At 40.1% G+C, this 26,158-nt stretch overlaps 1 protein-coding gene across 1 annotated transcript; it reads right to left on the bottom strand.

Moving 5' to 3' along the window:
• Positions 1–4,799: 4,799 nt before the first annotated feature.
• TARS1 (threonyl-tRNA synthetase 1) lies at positions 4,800–21,612 on the bottom strand. The gene is made up of 19 exons (XM_083816405.1): positions 21,462–21,612; positions 21,021–21,101; positions 19,906–20,096; positions 18,990–19,113; positions 17,789–17,910; positions 17,453–17,570; positions 16,521–16,585; positions 16,361–16,439; positions 15,618–15,764; positions 15,052–15,150; positions 14,180–14,346; positions 13,500–13,662; positions 13,274–13,411; positions 12,434–12,511; positions 8,957–9,057; positions 8,770–8,874; positions 7,404–7,476; positions 6,534–6,648; positions 4,800–5,231 (listed from the first exon to the last, which is right to left on the bottom strand). The coding sequence occupies exons 1-19, from the start codon at positions 21,480–21,482 to the stop codon at positions 5,083–5,085; spliced, it is 2,136 nt and encodes a 711-aa protein (XP_083672531.1). The 5' UTR covers positions 21,483–21,612; the 3' UTR covers positions 4,800–5,082.
• Positions 21,613–26,158: the final 4,546 nt, after the last annotated feature.

Genomic DNA, 26,158 nt, shown 5'->3' on the forward strand with positions numbered 1-26,158 from the left:
TGTGTTGTTTTATGATCATTTCTAGACAGATCTTGAAAGTTTTAATCTGTGGAAAAAGTCTTATACTGAAAAATAAAACAAGCTTGTCATTGGAAACTAAAAATAATACATTCTGAAATTATTTTTATTTCCATCTGGTGAACAATTTCAAAAATCTCTCCCAGTAAAAGATAACAGCAGCTCAGCCTTCTGATGCTGAGGAGATTGGGAATATTCACCTTTCAGTGTAAGAAAGTGAAAGCTTGGTAGTAAAGTTCTAACTGGTCATATTTGTGCATGCAGTCTGTCCAGGGGTGATCTGCTCAAAGATTTAGAGTGTCTTAAAAATCCTAAGGAAAGAAATCCTACTCTTAAATAATGTCTCTGTTTGATCACTTTGTCCTGTCAGTATGATGTAAAGGTATTTGATTCCACCTGGTCCCTCTGCTGACACCATCTATCTTGATGTGGAGGCCAGAACTTAGAACGCGTGTGATTTGATTTCCCATAGCCTTGTAGAGTATTTATGAATGGAATTGATTGCATGATTATTAGCTCTCAGCAGGTAATGGCTTCTTGGAAATGTATGCTTTGTTATTAATACTGTTTTGACATTTCAGTGGCTGCACCAAGAAAAGCTTTCTTTCCACAGTCATATTCATATTGAAGAAACCCATTCCTCAGTTGATTTACAGCTGTTCCAGTGTGCAGCCTGATATCCCTGCAGATACACAGGGGTATCGCATCATTCTGGGCCTTTATCCCATTAAACAAAAATACAGATAGATTTTCCTTCTATTGCTAATGTACTATAGACAGGTTACAGTTTGTCCCTGAAGTGTGCAATTGAGAAATCACATATTAAGCATGATTAGATTAATGTCATTGTGCATTTAAGCTCTTGCAGAATATTAAGTTAACTTGTTCTGTTGCCGTACGCGCTCTGTGCACAGGGGTGAGTTGAGAGTATTCCCAAAATGAAGAATGATATTTCAGGAGTGTAATAAATCAGTAAATGCCTGTTCTGTAGGCCTGCAGCTTCCTGTGATGGATAGCAAAAGGTGCTTTAAATGTCAGCCCCAAACTGGCATGGAACGAACGTATTTTCTTCTAGTGAGATAAACCCATCACAGGAGAGGACGCTTGAAACTCCAAGGAGCTTAATTGTACTTTTCAGCTGGATGTAGGCAAGGACAGCACTGTGTGTCTTTGTTCCAAGCTTCCTTGCCTAACCTCTGCCCCTTTCTGCCACCCCCTCTTGTTTCTCTTTCTGCTTCTGAGATCCCAGGGAGAGCCAGTTCCAAAGACTTTGGGAAAGACAAGGCTGAGGCAAAATATGAGACATGATGTGGTATGGATTCAGCTGTTTTGCCACGATTATAATGCTCTGTACTACCTTATCTTTTAACACACAAATTAATACAGTAGACTCTGTCATGTTTAATTGCCATAAATACACCTTTTTTTTTTTTTTTCCCAGATGCTCAACCCTTTTTCTTTTCAGTTTCCAAAGTTGCCTTCTCTGCATCTCGGAAATTTTTCCTGGTTTCAGAAGAGCTCTGTGATCCAGTTGAAGACTATCATTTGGAGTGGGATACAGGTATGTTATTTACTGAAACTAATTATGTAGCCTGGATGATTTACCTTTAACGTCCGAGAACAAAAGAAAATGCCATTGGCTGCTCTTATTTATCTGAGCACAAGCTTCTTTGTAGTAATTTCTCCAAAGATGTTAACGCATGCATTACTCCATGCGCTCTCCTATTCCTATTTGAAGACTGGAAAAAAAAAAAAGTAACTTTAGTACAAAATCCAGATGTAGCACATTCTATCTGAGAATATTCTATTACAGTGACTAACAAGGCATCGAGTGCAACCAGACAATTGTAAAGGAATATTTCTGTCCAGGCAGATGGAAAACACTAGTGTGTAAATAGGCTGAGTGGTTTCAGAAATACTCTTTTAAGAACCAAGCAGTATGTGCTGTGTGGTTTTTATAAGTACTGCTAGAGGCTATACTTAATTGTCATAGCATCAGTTTACCATTATCTGATTTGAAGGCCAAAATTTACTGTGCGATTAAGAAACTGTGGAGAAAGCTGAAGCAATCACAAAATTATGTAGGGCATAAGCTGAAGGCCTGAGATGAGTTTTCAAGAAGCCCCTTAGTTGTTTTTGTATGTTTGTTTGTTTGTTTTAACAGAAGGCTTGTTTTGTTTGCTTTTTTTTGGGCAACAGGAGTGGACTGGGTTTAGATGCAGTAGAAAAACGTGTAGTCAGGGCAGGGCTGACTGTGCAAAGGTGCCCACAGGGATTAAAATTTGTCTTGGAGCTGGGTTCTCCCTAAAGGTGATTCTTCACTGCTTTTAGAGGAGTTGAAATTACATTACTGAATCTGAATACTGAAACTTCATCAGGTTGTCCCAGTGGCCTGAGGCAGTACTATTAGCAGCTGCTGTAGGAATTTGATCCCAAAATGTGATGGGAACAGTCGTAGTGGACTCACCCTGGCTCACGGCAGTCTGCAGATGACTGGGCTGGGGGAAACTCTTTTAGGCGTTTGCACAACTGAGGAGGCTCATTGAAAGCTGGCACAGTGATCTAAGTACAGAAGTTCCTGCCAGACTTTATTTTTATATACTGGAATGATTTATCAGGTTAGGTAGCATCCTTCTCTGTCACTCCTTCAGCAATTTGCATTGGAATCTGCTTTAAGATATGAGAAAACCAAATTGCTGTGAAGTAAAGCAGAGTTTCAGCTGTACCTTATCAGCTACTCCAGAGGAAAATGCCCATGGCATGATGGAGTCTGTGCTAAACGTGAGGCAATTCATATTCCCATGAAAACCTCACAGGGGATGTGCAGGCTTAAAACGAAGCGGCAAACATTTTGGTTTCTCTTGCCTACTGGCAGTAAGCCAGAGCATGCTCTGGAGAACGGGAGGGGTGTCTTTCTGCCTTCCCGTCCCTGGGAAGAACTGTACAAAGGCTTCTCTATTGCTTGACGAGTGAGTGGTCCAACCATTGGGCTATTACCCCAAGCTTGCACAGCATCCTCCTGCCTTAGGGGATGAGCATGGTACTTGAGGAGCTTAGTCCTACCAAGTCTGTGTGAGTGGAGTCCTGCACTGATCACAATTTACGTTTGGACACCTCAGATCGGTCCACATAATGCTTGGGGTGTGTACATGCTTTATTGGAGTGTCCTGTTACGTCTTGTTTCTAGTAATGTATTTTTTTATATACATATATATTTGTTACATAAAGTTTTTTGACAGATGAGCTATGGAAGCTATCAGCGTGATCCACACAAATGTTTCTGTCAAAGGGTAAGTTGTCCGAGACTGCCATCTACTGAGTTATATGCAGTAGTGCTGATGCACACAGCAGTGGCCAGCACTTTGCAGCACTGTTTTTTCTCAGTGCACGTCTTAATGCGAGCATGCACAGGGACCCCTATAAAACAAAAGGCAGAGCTCTCCGTGAAACTCAGCAACCACACCAGAGTATTAGAACGGCAGCTCAAAGCATGGTTCCTAGAGAAATGGAGCTAGTAGCTCATTTTCCCTGGGGACTGGTCTCTGCTCTGGTTTTGCTTCAACATCTACATTTGATGAAGTTTTCCTGCCACAGCGACAGCTGACACCTGATGATGCCCTTTTCTTTTGCACAAGTGACAGTCACTTCACAGCAGAGTAAAGCAGATGTAAAATACAATCAGACTGAGGTATTTTAAACTCACTCCACTGTCACTGAAATAATTCTGAAAGCAGTAAAGCAGTGGAAAGTCAACTTTCCCTTTTACTCATAGCAGTTAGACAGAATGTTACTAGTCTGAAGGGGCTGGAAATAGATTTTGCTCAAATGAGCTGGGCTTCAGGTTTGGGGAGACTGAATTCACAATGGGTTCAAAGGCTAATATAATGTACCATCACACCTGGAAAAGGTAAGAGAAAAAAGCTGGATGAAATGCTTCTGCCCAGATAATAAAGGAAATGATGAGAGCTGGAGGTTTTCAAATGGTAAGATAGTTCAAACCTGGTTTCAGATTTGTGTGCTAAGGGTGTAACGATATCTTTGGCTGTATTTGCTACCATCTAGAGCAGATTTTCTTTTCAGAACACTCATCAACCACTGCTGGAAGCTGTTCAGGTCCATTAATAAAAAAAAAAACAACAACAAAATATGGGTGTATTTTTTTTTGTCAGTGACAGGCATTTAGCATTTTGGCACCAGCCAGAAGGGGAGGAGGAAGAAAAAAAAAGTATGAGAGAGACAGGAGGGGCTGCTATGTGATGCCCTGGGTTTGAGGCTTGGTACATAGTGTTCCACAAGAGGGGACTCTTCCATGTTAAAAAAAAATGGCATGTCTAAAAATCCAACCAACCAACCAAAAAAAAACTAGGGATCCTGGCTTCCTTAGCTGCTTTGGCCCTACCTCTTCCACTCATACCCTTTCCTGCAGCTAGAAGGAGCTTACTCTGAGGACGAGCACATTTCAGGTGCAGCCTTTGGAGAAGGGTAGAGCTTAGCCTTGGTAAGTAGCTCAATGCTACGTGGCCCCACTGCTGGACTGTCACAGTGAGAGCTGAGACCTCCCAGAAGCACCAAAACATGCTGAACTAGGAGACTTCTGTTCATTTCCCAGCCCCTGTGACTGTTCAGTGTCAATGTATTTAAAAGGTGTAAGAGCAGCAGACTAGACTGCGAGGTATCACTTATCTTGCTAAAGGAGATACTTCCAAAGCTGCTGCAGCACAGGGCTTCTATGCGGTTTCTTAGGTCTGAAGTTTCTTGTTCAACTTTAGTGAAAAACAGTTGCTACCAAAATGTATTTTATTTTAACAGGATAGTTAAGAGTGCTATAGATATCCCCAATTAACATTTCCATTTTCTCTTGCAGTCACACAAAGTCATCTTGCTTCCATCTATCATTGATCAGAGGCCAGGAAATCTTAGTTCAAGGTCTGTGAGAAACTGATTTTTACAAAAAAGAGACATGTCTAACTAAAGATCTCTGCCAATCCAATACAGTACAAACAATCTGTGGTTAACCAAGTTAGGAACACCAGAATCATTTTATGCCAGGTAGAGCAGGTGGTGTTAAAATTCCTCTTCAGCTTGTTTGGATCGAGAACACTTCAGTTCCAGCAGTCTCTGCACCGTGTCCGCAATTGTACGCTCACCATGCACCTTGTTATCTCTGGTACGGATGTTAACTGTTCCGCTGGCCTTCTCCTTCTCACCAACAACTAGAAACAACCAAGATGCAAAGGAATGAACTTAACTTTTAACGATCTATACTGCCTATGAATTCCCTTAAAACACAGGCATGTTAAACAAGCATTCTAAAAAGCATACAACACAACACCATGAAATCCTTGTTTGCCCTCCTCCCAGCTCCCCTAACTTAGATCTGTGAGAGCTAATAGCCTTGTAGTAGCCTAGTTTTAGTATATGGTAAATAGCAATTTAGCAAAATATGAGTAAAGAAAAGAGTAAACTGCATAAGCCAGTAAGAAGACCCACATAGTTGAAATGAAAAATAAATGTAGGAGTATTCTATGGGCAAAGGCTAGAAACACAGCTTGACTGTAAATAATCAAGAGCTATTTGTTTGCTTACAGAAACAAGACAGCTTACTGGCAAAGCCCAAAGCAATTTATTTAAATTAAGCATTGATAGATACCAAGACCGTATCTGTATGTCTCATTACTAATAAAAATTTATGTAATCTACTTGCAGGTAGCTATGAGAAATTGCATTTCTATACTTAGTGGGAGATTGCTCATCTGCAGATATTTGACAGCTTTTGGAAACAGCCTCTGAACATAAGTTAGGTGAGATTTTTTTCTTCCTGGTAGGCTGACCATTTGTTTGTGGTCTTCAAGGTAAAATGTGGTTGCATCTTATCTGTATCATATGCTTAAAGTTTTAAATAACAGAAGAACTTTATTCATGATTCTGTAAATTATGGTGAGAGTAGAGTTTCTCTCTGATAGACTCCTTCAACTTTCACGGTTTGCCCACAGATGTAAGGTCAATGCTAGAGCTCAAGTTAAGTACATGACTTTGGTGCTGCTTCAAATCATGTGCTTCGGGGTCAGTTTCTAATTGTCCCTGCATCACCTTTTCTTGCAAGTCTCCTCAGAGCTCAGAAATGCACCGCAGCTGAATGAAGTAAACTTAGGGTACTACTTTTACAATTGAAATGAGAGCATAAATTACTTGGGGGGAACAAGAAGGGGAAGGAATAATTCACAATCACAATTAACAATCTGAGTGACAAGTGACAGTAGATTTAACGTGTCCACACCGCTGATCAGAAAACAGCAAAGAACTTTTTCTAAAGCAGCAGCAATGCCTTGGGCCACACAACAGGGACCTCCTTTCACTAACAGCTGTACATGCAAGGGCTGCCCATCAGGTATACACGGGAGGCTATCTGCAATGGAGAGTCTGAAGGAGCAAAGTGAGTTAAACACTACCACCTGCTCAGAGCACCTGTCTGAAAAAGTCAGACAGAATAAGGTAACAAATTCACTATACATTACCCAGAATGAAGTTATACTGTGCAAGCTGAGCATTTCTGATCTTCTTGTTCAGTGTGCACCCAGGATCTACATCGATATCTGCCATTAACCCAGCATCATGGAATTGCTGTCTGACCTAGGGAAAAAGTATTTAAACTGTCACAATGGGATAAATTGTGATGATGAACTATTTGTGACCTGTAGAGTTAAGCCAGTCAAGCTTATCTGACCTCCACTAAACCAAAGACATTGTCATTGGCTTGAGCCTTGGCGATGAGCCTAGTTCAAAGAACAAAACGAGGCCTGCTATCGTACATGTACACACACATTAATCAGTGAGCAGTGATGTCAATACCTAATGTTTCGGGCTGAACAGTTACTCTGGTTTGATACTGTAAATGGTAGCACTGTGGTGGGGCTTTCAATTAGAAGATTTATTTTTTTTTTAGTTCCTAATTTTGCAGACTTATTTATGTATCATAGGCTTGAAAGAAATACAGAAAAACATCTGCTGAATGCTAAAGATAAGACCTATCTTTATCTTTCTTACTGCTCTGCAGGATAGATATGGCTGCAGTAGACTGGAACTTGAAGTGTAAGATAATTTTTCCCTCTAGCTGAAAATCTGAGCTTTCCAATAGTAAAAACCTCACAAAGACAAGTATTTGATGTTTGGGCACCCAAAATCTATTTTAGTATCTCTTTAAAATCCTTCTAAAACTTCAGCAGCTTATTATCATTGTAATATATACAAGTGATACAATGTAATACACAAAGACTTATAATATTTATCTCAGAAAAATACTATTAATAATTAATGACTGAGTATCTCAACTAAATACAGCATTTCTGAAACTGGGAAAAAAAAAATCCCCAAAAAATATACTTCACCTTTTGAGCATATTCATCACACGTTGGTCCTACTGGTACCACCATTACCTGCTGTGGGGACAGCCAGAGTGGCCTTCAATAAACAAAAAAAGTTATATAGCTTTTAGTATTTTTCAGTACGGAAAATGCTGTTAGCAGATGAGACTAAAATCTGCATGACAGATTCATTAAGCCAGCAGCTTAGATTGCGTTGAGATGTGATGACAGCCCTATGCTCCAGTTACAGCTTACCTTCCAAAAAACTTGAGCGTCTAAAAGAATTGCAGTGTGGGCAAAAGTACTTTTTGATCTGAGAATTCAAGCTGTGTTTTACAACAGACAGCAACTCATAACTGACTTGCTGATCTTGCTACTAACTAATCATGGGAAAATATTTAATTGTTGAGCCTTGTTATAGTCAGAGGGGTCATCCCCATCAGGTTGTATACATGTTCCTGATGTTCTATACATCAGGTTTCCAGGCTGCATTAAAAAAGGGGCGGCCAGGAGGGAAAGGGAGATGATTGTCCCCCTCTACTCTGCTCTTGTGAGACCCCACCTGGAATACTGCGTGCAGGCCTGGGGCCCCCAGCACAAGAAGGATGTGAGCTCTTGGAACGGGTCCAGAGAAGGGCCGCTAAGATGATCAGAGGGCTGGAGCACCTCTCCTATGAAGAAAGGTTGAAGGAACTGGGCTTGTTTAGCTTGGAGAAGAGAAGGCTCCAGGGAGACCTCATTGTGGCCTTCCAGTACTTGAAGGGAGCGTATAAACAGGAGGGGGAACGCCTGTTTACATGTGTTGGTAGTAACAGGACAAGGGGGAATGGTTTTAAACTAAGACAGGGGAGATTTAGGTTAGAAATTAGGAGAAAGTTTTTCACTCAGAGGGTGGTGAGGCACTGGAACAGGTTGCCCAGGGAGGTTGTGGATGCCCCATCCCTGGAGGCATTCAAGGCCAGGCTGGATGTGGCTCTGGGCAGCCTGCTCTAGTGGTTGGCAACCCTGCCCAGAGCGGGGGGGTGAAACTAGGTGATCTTTGAAGTCCTTTTCAACCCAGGCCATTCTATGATTCTGTGATTCTATACCGCAGTAGATACAGGAGATTACCATGACTCTCTGCTGTGCGGCACAGCTGGAAGAGCAAGGTGAGAGATACACACCTCAGACAGATGAGCTGTATGCTGCACATGCAAGAGTGGTATCACGTGGAGGCTACAAAATGTAGAATTATTTAATACCTGAAGAAAGGGGTTCAGAAGGAAGTGTCTTGTGGTATACCTATAGCATGCCTCTGTAGCAGGGAAATAAAATGAACCCTCTTGACTCTTGTATACTAATTTATCCTCCATTTAAAAGTGTTTGGTCAAAATCTACTTTCCACTGTTACCATTTGCCTCCATAGTTTTCAGTTAGAATGGCGATCATTCTCTCCACAGATCCCAGGATAGCCCGGTGAATGATAACCGGTCTTGTCTTGTCATTACCATCGTGGCTGTGAATAAAGTTAGTTACACATATAAGTGTTGGAAAAATTAAATTATACAGCAGTTAAGATCCCCAGCCTCTGCGTTTACCTGACAAAGGTAAGGTTAAATCTGACTGGCAGCTGGAAGTCTAGCTGGATTGTAGCACATTGGTGGTAGCGGCCGATGGCATCTTTAATCTGAATGTCAATCTTAGGAAACAAAAGATTGAAACTTTGTAAGAGTTTATGATACAAGCATGTCACTCTGAAAGCAAACTCTCTGTTTTAAGACAGAAGCTTTTACTCATATAGTAGAGGAACTATGTATGTTTTTTGACAACATACTTTCACTTCAGCCTATGTTTTAAAATGATTTGCAGGTTCTGATGCAAACAGCATTAGAACTAAAAACAAGGTAAGCAGGTGGAGAGACATTACTTCACGGTGGACTATATTGAATACCTCAATATTTTCTGTGAGTTTGCTTTGTTTTTCATGGGACTTTCATGAGTCTTTTAACTGAGTAAATTCAGCAGCACGTCAAGGGAGGGTGTGCAGTTGTGGGTGTTGGCTCAGAACTCAGCAATAATCACCAAAAATCCTGGACACAGGATACACACCCTATTGTTAGATAGTCCACTTACCAACAGGGATCTTAGTGACACTTGGTCTGCATGTGAACATCTACAGTAAAGACTGTTCTATCTATTGCACCTTATACTTTAATCCTGGATACACTAATGATAGAAGTTAGACAAGTAGACAGCTAGAAAACAGTTAATTTATAGTATTTGAACCTTACTTATTTAGTGAGTTGCCCTCTTTTTCATCATTTTACTGGTCTGGCTATATGTTGGGGCTGTTTACCTTATTTTAACTTATGTACCAAATGAACAGATCACTGTTTTACTCACAGAAGCAATAAGTGCCTTTCAAAAGTCATTTAGCTAAATAACTGATCAAAAATTTTGCATTCAGAAGCCAGTTTATCATAGTTCAGCTACTCACCAAAGAGTTTCTATCCAAATAAGTCATTACCAATCATCTTTAATTCCAAATCATCCACTTAGAGAGTAGGAAAAAAAATATTCTAAGTTGGTTTAAAGGTTCCCTGGATATAGAGCTTCACTTAACAATGCAACTTTAACCAGTTTCCATTAAAATCATTGCAAAAAGCTACATGTTTGCTCACTTTACTTTAGCTAGTGTATTAGGAGCAAATGTAGGGCTCACAAAGTGTTCTTGTGGATATTTGCCTCCTTTCAAATGAACTGAGGAAGTTACTAAATCTTGTTTGCATTTCAAGTTATGATTAGCTGTTACAACACATTCCACCTACAACCTATAAAGTGAAATTGATTCAATTAGCATACAGAGAAAAAAAAACAGAACTAGTTTACTAGACTGATTATAAAGCTAAATAAAAGTTATGTCTATTGGGGAAATATTTACAAGCAACTTTGTAAGGTTCTGTGTCCTTATGCTCAAATATATCAAAATTTCTGGAAAGTTCTACTTAATCTGTGCAAACAGGAAGCAGAGCAAAGCAAAGAGCTTCCTGAGGAGGAAGCTCTTAAAGAGATGCAAAACCAGTGCAAGGGTCTTTATTAATAACAAAACTCACTAGCAAAACTCAGTGCAGCTACAGCTACAAAACCATGCCAACAAATGAAAGATTTTTTTCCAGAAATCTGTTTAATAAACAATGTTAAGGTTATTATTGTTTTTCTCTTTTTTATTTTTTTTTTGTAAATATGAAGACAGGGTTAGGATTTCCTTTTTGCTTGCTTTCTACAAGATTATTGCATTAGGATTCACTGATCACCAAAAAGATTACTTGTAATGCAGCAATTGCTTTGGTTATACTAATCCAACACTGCCACCTCCTGTTTACATCTCCCACTAAGCTACTCAGCTCTGCTTAAGCAGCAAATAGTTTGTGTGTAAACTGGGTTTGATTAATTAAATGAGTATTAAAGCTACGTAAAAAAAATAAAAGTCACAGAATACTTTCCCTCTGTCAAGTAAGTCAAGAGTTTATGTAGCTGGGAAAACAGACAATTCTAGCCAAACAGCACCATAAAATATTAGATAACTATATAAAACAAAACAAACAAAAACAAACAACAACAAAAACTTTCCCTTCCTACTCAACAAGTCCAAGTGCAGGGTGCTGCACCTGGGTCAGGGCAATCCCAGACACGAGCACAGACTGGGAGAAGAACCCACTGAGAGCAACCCTGCAGAGAAGGACTTGGGGGCTCTGGTGGATGAAAGGCTCAGCATGAGCCAGCAGTGTGTGCCTGTAGCCCAGAAAGCCAACTGCGTCCTGGGCTGCACCAACAGAGGGGTGGGCAGCAGGTGGAGGGAGGGGATTGTGTCCCTCTGCTCTGCCCTTGTGAGGCCCCACCTGCAGTGCTGCGTCCTGGTCTGGGGCCCCCAGCACGAGAAGGGTGTGGGGCTGTTAGAGCGGGTCCAGAGGAGGGCCACAAAGATGCTCAGAGGGCTGGAGCAATTCTCCAGTGAAGACAGGCTGAGAGAGCTGGGGCTGTTCAGACTGGAGAAGAGAAGGCTCCAGGGAGACCTCACTGAGACATTTCAGTACTTAAAGGGGTCTTATAAGAAGGCTGAAGAGAGATTCTTTACTCAGATAGATAATGATAGATCAAGGGGGAACGGCTTTAAACTAAAAGAGGGTAGGTATAGATAAGATGTGAGGAGGAAATTCTTCACTGTAAGGGTGGTGAGGCCCTGGCACAGGCTGCCCAGAGAAGCTGTGGCTGCCCCATCCCTGGAGTTGTTCAAGGCCAGGCTGGATGGGGCTTTGGACAACCTGATCTGGTGGGAGGTGTCCCTGCCCATGGCAGGGGGTTGGAACTAGATTTAAGGCCCCATCCAACCCGAGCCATTCTATGATTCTATGATCCAAGCCTTGCACCTGTAAAGCCAACAATCTCAGTTTGTACCAATTTCTCACTTTAAGAATCAGTTTTGTTCTGTATCCTCCAGCCAAAACTAAATAGCACCAATGCTTTAAAAAGACATACTGACACTGAAAAATTTAGCTACAGCATTATATTGGAAGGGAATGTACAGAATGAGTAGAAAATAAAAGCTGTCTTTACCAAGAAGATCATGAACAAAACCCAAGAGCACCACCATAGTATTTTCTTCCCCTTTCTCATAATAAGATATAAAAAAAAATGTGTTAACAGCACTGTGTCCATCTGTATTTATATAATTAACTGAAAGCAGAATTCCTTTTTCTTGGTCAGGTATTTATAAAGTTGCCTGGCAAACACTCTGCACAAATAGATGCCTAACACTCGTCTTTCTGGAGATATCTGCTGTTAGAATGATTTTATGAAGACAAAGACTTCCATGTTTTCCTGCTCCTCTGACGTACTGAGAAGAACAGTATTTGCATGCTACCCCCACCACTAAGATTGCAGTGGCATGAATGGAAAGCAAGGAATTGTATAAGCTTTTGTCTACCTCATTGCCCTGGTTTCAGCATCAACCAGGACACTCATCCAAACAGAATTAAAAGCCTCATCCAGCTAGAAGTCCATTGCAACATACTAACCTTAGGTCCATAGAAAGCTCCATCGCCAGGGTTCAACTCCCACTTCTCACCAAAGTCATTCAGGCTGTTTTCCAGTTGCTAGAGTTAAAGGACATATACACTTAAGTGTTTCTCATTTGTTTCCATGTTACAGCATCATGCCAGCCTGCTGCTACAGACATCTAACACTACCAGACTTACAGTATTTCCCCATAACTATTGCAACACATTCCTATCCACCTCATTACTTTTCTGAAAAAAGGTGAGTTTTGGAAGTGTCCCAGCTAAAATAAGTAAGGTTAAATAATTTACTCCAAACTTAAACAAAGCTGAAGTATATATTTTGGTAGAGGTCAAACATGCAGCATTAGCTAGGATGCAAGAACTTTTTATGATAGATTCAAAGTTTGTAAATCTTGAGAGCGAATCCATCCCTTGTATATATAGTGTCTGTTCTTGCCCTGTCTTCTGCTAACCTCTGAATCTGCAAGGGCTAACACTTTAATCGTGAAAACAGCCAGTTTTTTGGAAGACTGTTCAGTCTTATATATACAGGGGCTGCCAGAATTGGTTCTCTTCATCTTCCCTCTCCCCTCCCCCCCCTTCAAATTTTCAATCAATTGAAAAAAAAGGAGACATAATTTGATTGTGACATGGAGATCACTTTTGCATGGAAAATAATGATAGGTATGTAGTGCATAAGAAAGCTACTGCTAGTACTCAGATGGAATTGAAGGGTGTTATTAAGTTACATTTCTCAGGTAACAGGCTGCAACTGTTACCTCCCAGAAGGCAGTATGTTCTTACAGGACTTCCAGCTGCAACCTCGTTTTCATATCGAAAATTAATAAAATTATTTACCTTTTCAGCTTCATTCCACACTTTGATATCTCCCAGGTACTTTTCAGGACGAGTGGAGAGATTCAGTTTAAAGGAAAATCCAAAGACATCATACACAGAACGCAAGAACTGCAGACAGCTCTTTATCTCCTCTTCAATCTTCATAAGAACGGAAATAAAGTCTCAACTATAGAAAATTCAACTATTCTGATTTTATTACCCAATTTCATTTAACAGCAACCCATACCTGCTCCATAGCACAGAATATGTGAGCATCGTCCTGCTGGAACCGACGTACTCGAGTGAGTCCTGTGAGAGCTCCTGACAGTTCATTGCGATGCAGAACACCAAAATCTGCCAACCGTAATGGCAGCTCACGCCATGATCTTGGACGATGATCAAACATAAGGCTGAAGGAAAAAGTTTATTACTTGTATAACAGGCATTACTAAATGCCCATGATGTCAGTGATGTAACCTGAATACAGTCATTTACAACTATTTTTTTCAGTGAAAAAAAAAAACAAAAACACAAAACCCAGGTACTCTGTTATAGCTGATATGCTTCCCCCACTTCACACAAAGAAGGTAACAGCTCCTGAACTGAGCATTAAAACCTGAATGACTAAATTGCAGCAAAATAGACAATGCTCTGGTAGCTGGTTTAGCTATCCAGAGTTCTTAGCACTAAGGTAAGCTTCAGTTCTAAAACACAACCACTGTAATAATGAAAAAATGACATTTCTCAGGGTCTCAATAGAGAGAGCTCATAGGCACCAAGACTCATAACTACAACGCTCCTGAAAACGTCAAATATGAGTGCCTTAAGATAGCTATCTGTACAATTAAGCAGAAAAGGAAAACTGTGTTGTGTTTTTTTTTTTTAATCAATCTTTGATAAATTGTATTTGCTGCTATGTGTATTTACCAGTGTCCTGGACAGTTCATAGGCTTCAGAGCAAAGATTTCTTTCTCTACTTCAAAGGAAAACATGTTGTCGCTGTAATGCTGCCAGTGTCCTGAAGTCGTCCATAGTTTGCTGTTGAAAATATTTGGAGTGACAACCTCCTGGAATCCACGTTTTCGATACTCACTCTAAAACAGACCCAGTACATAAAATAATTAATAAGCAAACAAAAGTAATGGTATGCAGCCCTTGATCTGCAGCCATAAAAACATGGAAGTGCTGCCTTATTGAAGTCCGTGACTCAAGAAAATAAAGAAAAACAAGCTGGAGATTGCAGGATACCTTCCTTCCACCAGCACCACCCTTCCCCCAAACAACTCTGAGCAAGAAGAACAAGTTCCCTCCCAGCAAGCAAAGCAGCAGTCTCTCATTAATCAATGACACTAGGTAGTACATCTCAGCGCAAACATAAAGTAACAAGACACAGATTTTTATATATTGCAACAGGTAGATCGGGATTTTTTTTTTCATTTTTATAACAAATAACTCTACAAGGTCAAGTTAGATACATTTATCAAATCAAACCAACATGGATTTGTGGAACGACTGTACTGTGAGTTTAGCTGTACTTTTAGTTGTCAAAGAATCCATACTACAGATTATCATTATCACTGCTTTAACTGCAGGTTAATAAAGTTTTAATAAAAACATAACTCAGCAGAGATTGTTAAAAGACCAACTCTAAACAGGTCTCTTTAGTACCATGGCTTACAGAACTAGGATATTGAACAGCCCTTCAATTCAACTCAATTTATCCTGTTACACTGTTGTATACTGTTACACATTTTTCTAAAGCAATTTCTTCTATAAGATTTCCAAAAGACATTACTTACCCGGATGAATTCAATTAATGTGTTATATATGTAAGCTCCTTTTGGCAGGAAAAAACAACTACCAGGGCTGAGTTCATGAAAGAAAAACAGTTCTTGGTCCTGCAGAAAAATAATATTTGGAAAAAAAATTAGTAGTTGTACAGCCATTTTTTTCACTGAATATTCACAAATTAATTGCTACTGACTGGGCATCACCAAAGTTAAAAAAAATAAATAAATAAAAAATCTTCATATTGAGAACAAGCTGTAGCAACCCAGGTAGGAATGAGCATTGCCTACAGACTGAAGTGGCATGTTTTGCATGCCAAAGCATTCAGGTAATGTACTGTTTAATCTGTGGACGAAGGATATTATGTTTAAAGAGAGAAATCTCTAAAGATAAGTTGCTTACTTTAGGACTTTTGATGCTCTTCGACGGAAAAGCAGCTGGCTTTGAAACTTGACTGAAAATACTGACATGTCACATCTTGGTTGTGGCAGTCAAGTGCTGTCTTTGAGATGCTTCTAGTTATGAGGTCATGTATACAGTGTGTTTGTGAAATACATTACCAGACAGACTGTCTCACCCGCCCAATTTTTCTGTGATCTCTGCTTTTAGCCTCCTCCTGGAACTTCTCCCACTCCTTCAGCATTTTTGCATCTGGGAATGAAATTCCATAAATGCGCTGGAGTGATTCCATATCAGCCTTGCCTTCCCAATAGGTAGAGGAATTCTGCATGCAAAAAAATAAATGAAATGATGAATAAAAGGAGTAGCCTCCACATTTTACTACTACCGCCTGTTGTGAAAAGGCATGCAATCATTAACAAATCTCTATACATAACGTAGAGTAACTATGGCACAAGGAGAGTTTTAATCATAAATACATAGCACTGATGAGAAAAACACACAAAGAAGAGACAAATAGAATATGTAAAAATGTTTTTGAGCTCTACTTAGGTCTTTTTTTCTTTTATAGCCCACTGTCTCTCTCTGTAGCCATCTATTCCAAATGAACTTTTCACCCTTGGCTGTAACCATCAGCTGAGCAAAAACTAAAAACTCTAGCTGATACAGTTTAACCAAGAATTAAGCCAGACTCATTTTCTGATCTGTGCTAGAAGTGCAGGCCCTGGCCACCTAGTTGGTCTTCGCACCACATGAACATCATTCTTGTAGCACACAACCCTTCACTAATTGGTTAAATTGAATTTGTGGCCAGGCTATCCACTTTGCATTACATTCTTGGGTAATGTGCTGTCATATTGCCCAAAGACAGCAACATGCTTTCAAACGAACACATTTTTCTAAGGTAGTTTCGGCCCTTACCTTATGAATTTTTATGGTCTTTATCTTGCCAGTATGTCTGACATGAGGCCCTCTGCATAGATCTATCAAGGGGCCACACCTAAGAACAGGAAAACATTCATTTAGTATATTTCCTCCTAGCAAGTTTTATCCAGTAATATTATTATGCATGTATAATCACCTGTATACTGTTGTAGTTGGAGTATTGACCTTCTCATTCAGGATGCGACACTTAAATTTGTTATACTAAGAAAAAAAAAACAAACACCATACATATTTGTTAACTCCTTGTTAAGCAGTAAGGCTGACAAGCAGTTTAAACTATTTGCAAACCTGATGCTATACTACATCACAAGAGGATTATGCAAGATAGCTGTATAGTATTGGTGCTCCAGTCAAAAAGAGTAGCAGGCTGCCCAGAGAGCAGCTTGTTCAGTCCCCATACTTACAAGTTTTAAACCTCCAAGTCCATTTGGAACCCAAATGGACAAAGCCCCAGGAAACCTGGTCGACACTGCCCTGTGCATGAGATTGAACTGAAGACCTGCTGAGGCCTTTTCCAACCTGAATAATACTACGAGTCTCCTGATGTTTTAGTAGTGAAAACTGAGTATCTCTGAATGCCAGAGAATTATTTACAGCTAGGTACAAAAGAGAAAGATCAGCTTTTATTGTTGCTTGGAGCTTCCCAGAAGTCTTTATTCTTAAAAAAAAAATAAAAATGTTGTATGAAGCTTACTGAGAGCATCACAAATGCAGCTGTAGCATCACCATGGCATTTTACTACAGCCAATATGAAACAGGCACATAACAGCACATGATCTGAATATAACTGCAAATTTACATCCATGTGAAATAAACGAGGAATGTGGATTCAAAAATATCACCAAGGTCACCCAGCAGAAGACCTACAATTCTTACAGTTGCAGAAAAACCTAATGCGTGTTCCCGAAAACTTAAATGATGCATTTGCTCATTTTTTTTTGGTTAAATATCACATATGAGTCTGTAGGAACACAACATCTCTAAAAATTAATTTGACAGACCTTCTACCACTAATAGAACACTTGGCTAACTGTGTGATGATAGTAACAATATTATAAAACAGCCTACCTTGAACATTTCAAGTAGTGTTTCCTTCTTAACTTCCAGTCTTTCAAAGGCTTGTTTTTCCTTCATGATCTTTTTGCATAACGTTTCCAAAGCAGAGAAATCATTACTTGATACACCCCTAAAATAAACACACGCAGAAGAACGAATCATTCTCACTTTCACTTGCAATTTCTGACCTGGTTGCATTGTACTGGTTTGTGGCTGGGACACACTGCAAAGAACAAACCCATCTTCAGCAGTGCAAATGACTTTGTTCTGGGAATAAGAAAATAACAGAAACCTTGCTCTGACTGCCATATCCCTACTCCTGAAAAAGAAAAAGAATATAAAACCTACCCTTCCTCAAGGAACATGTCGTAATAAAATCCATTTTCTATCGGTGGACCATAGCACAAACATCCACCGTAGATTCGCTCCATAGCTTCACCCATTATGTGAGCACTTGAGTGCCAGTATACCTATTGGAAGTGAAAAAGAGGGGTCAAGTATGAATATGCACGATGCAATTCTGAGTGGTTTAATTAAAAACTTTTTTTGAATGCTTGCTTTTAAGGGTACTTGATGCAGATCCCACATTAGAGCAGTCATCAGAAAAGCCCCAAAACACTCCCATCCTAAGCATCAACACTTCCAAAGAATAACACTGGAATATTGTTTTCTGCCTGGTAGCAAGTAATTCTTAGTTTCAGCCACTGTTGAAATGATTAAATTTTGCCCAGAAGTCAGGAAACTAACCCAACAACTCTTCTTCTTTACTGTTAACTTCAATTGATCAGCTCTGCTGATGTACAGCATAAAGGTGACAAGGTGCACTTTCAACATAAGGCTGTGGTCCTGCAAAGACTTTATGCATGGCAAGTCCTGCACTGATACAGAACAGTTCATAAAGTTAAAAACTGTGCTACATCTTGTAGTGCACTTGACGTTCTGATGAAATGAAACAAAATCTGCAAGGCTTCAGTCTGCTTTTATTTGCACGGATCAGAAGACATAAATATCACAAAAGCCATCATTTAGTCAGGATGAAAACCCTAAGTTTGAATGCAAGACATCTGTGACGAGTTTGCAGCTTCTTGTACCAAATAACTTTTTCTAAAGACAGAATTAAAAAATTTGGCTAGATAATGGCTATCTACATTTAGCTGCATGAAGAGCCAAAATAAAGTATGTACTTCTGTATGTAAAACGAATAAGAGCAGCTTACTCAGCTCTTTTATGTCTGTAGACAGTACTTCTGTACTCAGCATTGCTTTTGCTGTCAAGCTAAAGAGGTCAGCTCAAAGGACCTACTTTACGTTAACATGAAGGTTGAAAATATAACAGACTTGGCATAAACTACAGCAAGTGCGAGCAGAATTGTCAACTAATACAAAGCAGAATGTACAGTATCTGCAGTATCAGCTGTGTATTTATCTACACAGCAAACCTTTTCTCTCCTCCTCCTCCTCCTTTGAGCACAGTAAAGATGCTAATAACTACTGGAGGCTGGGTTTAGTGAAAATCTAAAAGCAAACAATTTTAGTTAGACGATACTCACTGCTTGAGCCTCTTCATCTTCAAACTTGAGCAGCTCCAGGGTACAGTCCTCCTCCAAAGGACGGTCTAGATCCCAAACCATCTTGTTCACTTTAGCAATAACAGTGTTGTCAGCTAAGCCTTGACTAGAGAATAAATACATGGTATGTAATTATTTCAAATCAGAAGGTAGAAACAAGCCAGGTTTGCCCTCCATGTTGAATAAGATTTTCATGAGTGCTCAGAGTGGGTACAATGCTGTAAACAAATTCCAAATGGAAGAGCAGTTTAGCCAGTCCTGAACATTTATGAAAATCCTATTCACATCTCTTCAGAGATGTAGGAGGAATTCTGCATTGTATACTAGACATCCATGCACTCATCAACGTATTTAAGTTAGAGGCAAAGTCCTAACCTGACTTCAAAATCCTACTGCAATAAAAAACAGAACATCTCTTTTAAAAATTATCAGATACCATTTCTAACGTAGTGACTTCACAGTTTTATCTCAAGTAGGCAAAAAAAATTCCTCGAGCCCAAAATCACAAAAGCAGAGAGGGTTCCAATAACATAACACGAAAAAATAATCAAAAAAAAGGTATTGCACCTCTAGGAATCACCCAGCTTTCATAATTTTGACTGTTAGGGTGGTCAGTATGCATTGTTCAAATCCTCCCCAAAGCACACTTGAGTCCTCCAAAGCTGTGCCATGCTCTTTTTGCCAGGTATTTCCCATGCAAGTAAAATTGCAGTTAAGCAAAACACTCTCATAATGTTACTGCACTCTAAAAATCAAGTGAAACATCACCCAAATCATCTTCCTTCCCCAGACCCATGCAAACTAATTCTGCATGTGCTAACATTAATGATCACAGGCATGACTTGCAGATGTAGATCTGTATAAAAATTAGTAAGTGTACCACAGAATAGAATCATACCTAATTCCACAAGCAATTTGATAAGGAGTTGTCTTCCAGGACTCAGCATCAACCTGCTTGCCATCAGGTAATGTAACTTTAATGGGTTTACTGTCATTAGCAGCTCTTTCTGCAAGGAGTGCATCATGTTCAGCTTTAAGTTTATTGTACATCTCTAAACGCTCATTGATAAATGCAGGCCAGGGATTTAGCTACATATCAAGAATAAAGAGAAAGAAAAATGCAATAGATTATTAGAGTACTCTAATATCACATTATGTCAAGAATATAAACAGAATGGATGTACTTTTCACAAGGAGCTATGTGACTATATCTATAGTTATATGTGTGCTATATCTAACAAGCAATCATTATCAGTAACTAATAACTATATAAGACTTCAGCTTAATAATTAGCACTTTGAAATGCACCGCTGTACAACTGTTTAATTAACTATAGATATGTTAACAAGCCACTACATAGTTTATTAAACCAGTGTTTAAATTGATTTATTAAACACTGGTTTAATAAACTACACAAGGACAAAAATAAATCTGAAAAGAATGTAAAAGTTCACCATAAAAGCAGATTTTTATTATTATGTGAGAAAACTCGTGGAACACCTCTAGTCCGAGCCACCTGGAGAGGAAGTGACTCTGGTCTACGTGTCACATAAAAGATGTCAGGCTGTCAGCTTGCACATACCCCAAGTCATACAGCTACAAGGCCAGCTCAGCTTAGTGCTGGCTAGCAGCTGGCCCTCATCGTTCACAGTCAGAGGGATGCATTTACTCATACCAACCCAAAACACGGAAGAGAGCACATCTTTTGAAGGCTTCAATCGCTGCTGAGATCTGCTGCCCACCTCCTGGTGCAAGTGGGGGGGCACAGCGAACAGCATCAGGAAGCAGCAACTGTGGAAATCTCAGCTGCTCCCCCATTACACTGATATAACTTGCTGTCAAAGGCAACAAAGCAACTTCAAGGCAAACTTTGCTTTAGTACAAAATAGTGGGGAAAGGCCTCACTGAAAAGATGGATAAAATAAGTCACAGGGATGCACCGCAGCAAGGCCAGCAGCACACAAAACCAAGGGACTGCGTCTCTCAACACCCCACGACCCCAGGGCTGCTCACCTCCGTGCGCCCTTCATCGCCGGCCCCTTCCTTCGTTTTCTTCTTCCCGCAGTCTGCCTTTTTTTCACCCCCAGCATTCACCTAGGGAAGGCAAACACCGTTTCCTCACATGCCAGCAGCCGCTGCGAGCCGCCCCAACCCCACGCACCGAGGGGCACCCACTCCGCCGGCCTCTTTTATTGAACATCGTGCCAACCCCACCGCCTTTCCCCGGAGCTGGAGGGACAACACCGGGTCCACTTGATGGAAAAATTTCTTGGGGACAGCCCCGGCTTCCCCGCCAGCACCCGTCCTCCCTCCGGAGCGGCCGCCCCCCCCCAGACCTGCCGCGGGGACTGCCCGCCTCAGCGCAGTCCCCGGGAGCAGTGAGGGGGAGCCGGGGGAAGCCGGGGCAGGCGGACCCCGGTGCCCCCCTCGCCCCCAGCACGCTGCGGGACCCACCTGGCCGTCAGCCCCCGCCATTGCCACCCGCCGAGCCAAGCCGGCACCGAGAAAGAGAGGGAGGAGCGGGAAGAGAAGGGAAGGACCCCGCGCAGGCGCCTCCCGGCACCGAAGCTGATGCAACCGGAGGCGGCTCCATAGAGCCGAGCCAATGGGGCCGGTGGGCAGCACCGGGCAGGGCTGAGACCGGCTGAACAGAGCCGAGCCGGGCCGAAGAAGGACGGGGACGCTGGGGCGTGCGGGCGGCGGGAGGGGGCCGTGGGGTGGCGGCTGGCTGGGGGTGCCCGCAGCTCAAAATGGCGGAGCTCCTGTCAGCAGCCCTCAGGGCGGGAAGCGGGGTCGGTGTCTCCGCGTCCCTGCTGCCCTCTCGCCGGCAGCCTCCCCCTCCAGCAGGGCGGCAGGACCGGGGAGGGAAGCACCCGGTGCACCTCCAGGGCTCCCCCAGCTGGCTGCTTTGGGGCTGACCCTTCTATCTGATCCCCAAAGCCGGAGAGAGTCACTCAAGGATGGATTAACAAATTATTCAGAGTGCTATTTGCAAAGGAGACCAACAAAATCTAATTGAGCAATGTCCAATTTCCCACTAAAAAAAAAAAAAAAAAGTGGAAGAGATTCTGAAGAAATTCAGTCATAACCTGGGCAGGAAGGTGCTGAATTGCTGAATGGAGGGTCAGACATGGACCGCAGGAGTCTGCTTCACTTAGCTCTGTCCTGAGGGCACTGACTTCTCTGAGAAACGGGCATAATATTCAGGCACAACTTTTTGCTCTTGTAACCTTCCTCCCCTTCTTTCCCTGGTGTTGTTTTTATGTAAAAATAAATAGTATTTCCATTTATGTTCTCTTGGCAGCCATGGGCTCCCAGAGCAGTCGTATGTCTGGTTAAACTCAGGCAGTAGCTAAGTGACCTGGTTTAGGAAAGGCATTTGTTACAAAACTGCACATTTTAAAGAAATCCAGGTATAGACGACTCCTTATTTGGAAGGGGCCTTTGAAGAGTCGAGACCAGAGGTCAGGCATACAGCTGGGCTTGGACCTTTGCCATCGGCAGGGTGCCTGACTCTACTGCCTCCTCGTGTACAAAGATGCTTGTAGTAGCAGCTTCCTCTTCATCTGCAACAATGCTTTGGGGTTTTCAAGTATTTCATTCAGTTAAAGTGTTCTTTGGTGGATGTAAGAGCATCTCAGATTGTATGGCCTTAGGTGCTGTGAGAAAAAAGTTCAGAGAAGATAAGCAGTTTTGCATGGTTTTCTCATAGTGGTTATGTACGAGTGAGGGACGGTTGTGAGAACATGACCACATTACTCGATCACAAATGTAGGAGCCTAACAAGTAATGCAAATATTTTTTAAAATATTCAAAAGGGAAGGTTTAGTAAATATGAGTTTAAAGATGGAAACAGGTCTACAGAATAGACCTGAATAATTTGCTGTTTAAAAGTAAAACGTGCAACATAAATACTGAGAGAAAAAAAATCTTAAACAGCTACAATTAATAATATATACAATGGTCTGTAGCAATACAGCGTTTAATAATACAGAGAAGATTTATTTTTAATACTAATTTTTAGATTTGCACTATCTTCTAAAACACTTTTTGCGGTGAAGAATTAGAACTGAATAAAAGAGAACACATTGCAAAACTTATAGGTAAATTATCTTATCCCTAAATGAACAAAAACCTGTACTGATACTGTTAAGGAGATGACAATAAAATGATTAAATATTTCAAAAGAGATTGGAAAAACTGTAGGAAAACTGTCCTTTTTTTTCCAGAAGATGGCAGCAGCGAAACACGAAGCGCTGGAAAAAAAAAAATTACAGAGGATGCCCTGTTCACAACTCTCAGCTTTAGATAATGGGATTTATGGCATAGAACACAAAAACATGAATGAGTGTTTTCCTGGCTTTGCTCTTAAACAGAATAATCAAAGATGTTTGATTAGACTCAAGTGGATTCCAAGTCACTATAAATTAATTTCAGTGTGTTTCAGTGATTATCAACAGGTGAATGTCTGGATGTCTCTGCTTAATTTGAAATTTGTTGGAAGAAATTGTTGGAGAGTTTGACTGGAATCATGTTATTTGGTTTATATTTTGTTTAGGAAAACTAAAAATAGCAGCCAATCAAGATAGAAACGAAGCATGAGAAGAGTGAAAGAGAATGAGAAACAAGTGAAAAGGTAAATGAAAATACAAGGAACAGAGGAAAGTGAAAGGGGTGCTTTTTGTAATAATATTTTACAGTCTGTAACATATGTACACCATCTACTTGCACTATCTTTTTAAAGATACCAATCTAATTTACGATACAGCACTGGCTTTTCTCTAAAGAAAAGTGTCTAGTTTTGTTTGTATTTGGTATACATTAAAGCAGTTCTATTCACTGTAGAGTTTTTCCTAACTTTGTATACTCCTAACTAATCTAAAAATCAAACATTATGAAAGCCACCCATTTACATCCAGGGTTTAAAATACATTATTAGAATCAAAGTCTAGCAGACTGCCAGAAGCCTACATCGAGGCAAGAGCTATCAGCCCTCATTAAAAAATAATGCAAACATGGGAATCTCAGTGTTGAGAATCAAAATCTTTTTGTGCAGTTTTCTGCTGTATTAATTTCACCTGGGCTGATTTAACAAAGCAGTAGACTTCTCGGAAGTCTAGTAGAGTGAGCATAGAAATGTGGATTCAGAAAGTTAATACTTGAAGTTAAAGGAAAATTTCAGAAAGCTGTCATTAAATGTAGAATACCTGTGAAAATAATTGCAGTTCTGATTCAAATTGGCACATTCTAGGAAAACTGAATCAAAGCCTTTGCCTTTTGATATTTATTCAATTTTCATGGCTTTGTTTTAAAAAGAAAATAGGTATATTTTTAGGAGGATAAGAAAAAGACTGGTCTTTCATGCAATGGAGGGACACAGTTTTAACTTTGTCTCTATATCTAGGACAGCTTAATATACAATCACTGCAGTACATAGTCTAGTAGTCTTTATGGTGCCACAGGGTTTGCCTAAGTCTACTAAGCATTATTCTACTTCTTCCAGAAGAGATGCTTCTTTGTGCTTCCCAGGGAGAAAATCCTTTCTGATAAGAGAAACCCCCACGCTGACCATTTGTAGACTGGAAGCATAGTCTATACAGTGACAGCTTGTCCCACCTGTGTCCCAGAATGCAGGTCCTCTTCAATTTTCCTGCTTGCCACTCTTTCTTCATACCTGCAGCTGGGGGGATAATGCTTTTAAATTACTCAGTACTGAAGGGAGATACAGATTCAGTTTGTTCTCTACCACCAGTTTTTTTTTGTTTTTTTTTTTTTTTGTTTGTTTGTTTGTTTGTTTTGTTTTTTAATAAAACACAGTAAAGTTGTATTTGGCCAAACAGAGACAGCATCCAGTTTCATAGTTACAGATACTAGGATCATAGGTTAAAAACTTTAGGTGAAACTTAAAACCAGGCTTCACTCCTAAGATTACTTGGGCCTTTTAAACATGTGAGATGCCGGGTGATTTTTTTTTCTTTTTCTCTAATAAAAACTAGATTTGACCTTTTGCTTCTTTGTAACAAGCATACCAGTCATAACTCATGTCTCATGTTTCCCTTGTATCTCAGATTTAACTGAGATTTAACCGTACTTCAAATTTCACTTCACTTGGCTGAAGTTTTAGCATATATACAGTTGTCAACAATATTTTATCTCCCAGCATGAAAAGTAGTAGGTGTGCATTCAGTCAAACTCAGATCTTTCCTATTTTCTTTTCATAGAAATTGTGCATTTCATACTGTTAACCCAAGTGACATATCCAGGATTAGGATACTTTTCCAAACGTTAACATTTACAATAAAATGTCACTTTCACAGTATCAGTAGAAAGATTTGCACTTTAAAATATTAAGGGGAAAAAAAAAAAGCAGTAAAACCATTTTTTGTTTTTCATTGAAAATGTTTTTTCACTACTGGTCTCAGAAAGAGATACACAGTCTACATTTGTATGGATTTGTGACTCACGCTCTGTTCTCCACTCTGAATCTTGTGAGTGGGCTGTGAGATGAAGATTCAGAGCTCCTGCCTTCCATTTCCTATTTTTTGGTGAAGGTAAGGCTTTGTCATTTAAACTAACAATTTAACTAGACTAAATCAGTTAAAAAGGCAAATAAGATGCTAGCATTGTTATATACTGAGGAAGAGGGATGATAAACTGTAAAAATTAAAATCACTTCTTTAACTATCTTTAATCACTACTTAAACTACTACAATGAACTGATGTAGAAAATCCAATTGGTATTTTTTTCCCCATATTTCTGGCTCTTGGACACATCCTTGGTTTTTGTAGCTAATTTTAAGTAACTTTTACCATAACTGAGAATAACCAAGTTATTCTACTACAAAAAACCTCTTTGGTCATATATGGAATTTTGCAGAATCTTATATGGTGATCTTTTTTGTCCCTAGCAAAAGATTTTGGAACATTATGTTTCATTTTAGTGTTCATTTCAGAATTTGAATTCTGAAAGAGTGGTTTAATCAATTAATAATTATTTTAACAAATATATATATAATTGTAGGAATGGAATTCCAAATTCTGAAGGGTTTCTGTTTCCCATAGATGATGCTGATATTTTTTTTTCTAGAAAATAATATTTTCTGTGCCTGTAACAGCAGACCATGGATATACTTCCATAATACCTGTACAAT

This window comes from Anser anser (genome assembly GCF_964211835.1).
Source record: "Anser anser genome assembly, chromosome: Z".
NCBI lineage: Eukaryota > Metazoa > Chordata > Aves > Anseriformes > Anatidae > Anser > Anser anser.